The sequence below is a fragment of the Arvicola amphibius genome, chromosome 6, assembly GCF_903992535.2.
Source record: "Arvicola amphibius chromosome 6, mArvAmp1.2, whole genome shotgun sequence".
In the NCBI taxonomy this organism is placed as follows: domain Eukaryota; kingdom Metazoa; phylum Chordata; class Mammalia; order Rodentia; family Cricetidae; genus Arvicola; species Arvicola amphibius.
This window is the reverse complement of record NC_052052.2, coordinates 81,026,317-81,029,243: the sequence shown is the minus strand read 5'-3', so window position 1 is coordinate 81,029,243 and position 2,927 is coordinate 81,026,317. Positions and strand designations below refer to the sequence as shown.

At 42.2% G+C, this 2,927-nt stretch overlaps 1 protein-coding gene across 1 annotated transcript; it reads left to right on the top strand.

The window, feature by feature from the left end:
- The first annotated feature begins 1,158 nt into the window (after positions 1-1,158).
- Positions 1,159-1,836, top strand: LOC119817292 (B-cell antigen receptor complex-associated protein alpha chain-like). The gene has a single exon (XM_038334452.2). The coding sequence runs from the start codon at positions 1,159-1,161 to the stop codon at positions 1,834-1,836; it is 678 nt and encodes a 225-aa protein (XP_038190380.2).
- The last annotated feature ends 1,091 nt before the right edge of the window (positions 1,837-2,927 follow it).

The window sequence follows — 2,927 nt, the reverse complement described above, 5'->3', positions numbered from 1 at the left end:
GAGAGACAGTGACAGAGACAGAGACAGAGACAGAGACAGAGAGGCACACATGTACACAGACACACAAAGACACACAGACATGCACATAAACTCACACAGACACTCATTGAGACACACACAGACATAAACAGAGACACACACAGACACACAAACACCTTTAACAGTCAAAACTGGTAAAACAAATTTGCCAAAAATCCATAATTTTATTCCAGAGGAAACCATGTGACTTTATTCTTTTCTGCTATGATGGATGTGTACTGTCAAAGAAAAAAATGATCTTCTTTTTGTGACAAATGATACAAGGTTCACTCTTGGGTGTGGTGGGAAATTTCAGGCCCAAATCCTTGTTTGCATATTCTGGCAATATTTTTTTAAATCTGTGTGGTATTGTGTTCCTTAGCCACAAATATTTATTTAATAAATATTTATTTATTAAATAATATTTATTTAGCACCTATTTTGTGCTAGGAATGGGTCTAGTCAGAAGCAATGTGACTTTGAGCAAGTGTATATCTGTACTTCACTTCACAAAGTTTAAAGTCAAAAGTTAAAAGGAAGGAAGATGAAGATGAACTAAACACATATTGAAACTTGTGATTGAAAAGTAGTTGAATGGGAAGGAAAAGAAGAAAATGTTCCAATCACTGAAAAGTAATTCTCTATTCTGTTCTCTTATGATAGTGTGTGTGTGTGTGTGTGTGTGTGTGTGAGAGAGAGAGAGAGAGAGAGAGAGAGAGAGAGAGGGAGAGAGAGGGAGGGAGGGAAGGGGGAGAGAGAGGGAGAGAGAGAGAGAGAGAGAGAGAGAGAGAGAGAGAGAGAGGGAGAGAGAGATCCTATGTAATAAAAGAATGATAAAGTAAGTCAAGAAGAGAAGAAGAGTCATATAGCTTTTGAAAAATCACAGAGATTTGACTTTTGACTAGGTACCCAGTCTCAATGTGGCTGCTTGTGGCCCATCTCAGTCTCTCAGAACCATAGTTCTATTTCTCTTAAATAGAATTATCTCACTTAAGGTCCAAAACAAATGATACATCAATATGTCTGTCTTAGCTTTCATGTATCTCCTTCTGTGGTGTCAATGATCACTGATGTTCTTGTGGGTTTCACTCTACATGCTTCATTCTCAAGAGTGTTTCTCTGACTGGATACCTCTGTTAGATGCTGGGACAGGACCAGAATATGCACTGCAAGAACTTACTCCAACAAAAGGACAGATTCAGGGTGGCTGCAGGAGGCCGTGGATGCCAGGCCCTGAAGAGAGAAGTCCCACCATCAGTGACAGTGAACATGGGGGATGAGGCCCGCCTCATCTGCAAGCACAATGGCAACAAACCTAATATCACGTGGTGGTACGGTTTTCTGTACAATTCCAACAACTCCATCCCCTCAGTGTTTATGGGTTCTGGTCAGGGGCTCGGAGGTGATGAGCTGGTCATCCCTAATGTAAACAAGAGTCATAGGGGCCTCTACAGATGCCACGTGGAAGAAAACGGCAAGAGAAATTTCTCCTGCGGCACCTACCTCCGAGTGCGTAAGCCAGTCCCTAGACCCTTCCTGGACATGGGGGAAGGCACCAAGAACCATATCATCCCAGCCGAGGGCATCATCCTGCTGTTCTGTGCAGTAGTGCCAGGGACATTGCTACTATTCAGGAAGCGGTGGCAGAACGAGAAGTTTAGTGTGGACATTCCAGATGACTATGAAGATGAAAATCTTTATGAGGGCCTGAATCTTGATGACTGCCTTATGTATGAGGACATCTCCAGGGGACTCCAGGGCACCTACCAGGATGTGGGCAGTCTCCACATTGAATATGTCCAGCTGGAAAAGCCATGATTGACATCCCCCATCCTGCTGTGCTCTGTCACCACCTGCCATATCCCTGCCTCACTTCTCTTCCCCTGGAGTTTCCCTTCCCAGTCTTTGTCACACCCTTGCCTCCAGACTACCCCACCCTACTCTCCCACCCAATCCTGTCCTTCCCCAAGTCTGTCCCGGGTTCCCTCTCCAGTGGGTAATGAGCCCTTAATCGCGCCTCTAGGGGAGCTGATTACAGCAGCCTCGTTAGTGTCACCCCCTCCTCCCAGATCTGTCATGGCCACTTAAGTGCTAATAAATCCTTCCTAAAGAAAAAAAAAACTTACTCCACTTCTAAAGAATTTTGTTTTCATGCATACAATTGCTTTTTCCACAATGCATCCTTATGAAGGTGAATACCTTCCCTGGACCCTGATATCCACAAATATGTTTAGTGAGAACATTGACTAAGAATATTAACATTTGCCTGGTACAGAATAAGCTTTTAGGTAATGGACTTTCTTTGTATTACATTATTTTATATTTTATATATTTTATATTTTATACATTATTTTATATATATTTTATATGAGTATAATTTTGGATAATTAAATCTCTGTAAATCAAAATGAAGATTTAGCCATGCCTTATGTTGCTGATGACAGCTAACTCATCTCTTGATGTTGCCCACTTCTCTACCTTGTCACTTTCTTAGATACAGTTGCTATTTGAACTTCTACCATTTTGACAATGTTATCCTGGTTCTGCTTGTTGATTACTCATACTCCACTCTGTGCAGATCCTGAGATCCCTGGAATCAAAAACTACTCCATTTGTTCCAGTACTCAGTGTTTGCCCCAGCAAATGTGTGAAATTAGAGTCTCAGTTATCCAAACACACCTACAATTGCAAACGCCTGTACACCTCACTTGCCTGTCATTTTCTAGCTTCAGACACCTCTATATGAGGATAAACTGTCACCACTGGGGAAAATGAAGCACTCCTATCACAGCACACAGAAATTTCTTTAAGTCATGGATCCCAGTCACAAATGCCCCTGCGGATCAGGCAAATAACTCAACAGAATACAGTATGCTGGCAGGAGATTGGAGGATTCACATGCAAAGAGG

Excerpts from the sequence above, each read along its gene's own strand:
- LOC119817292 (XM_038334452.2), top strand. The coding sequence starts at position 1,159 with ATGCTGGGACAGGACCAGAATATGCACTGCAAGAACTTACTCCAACAA.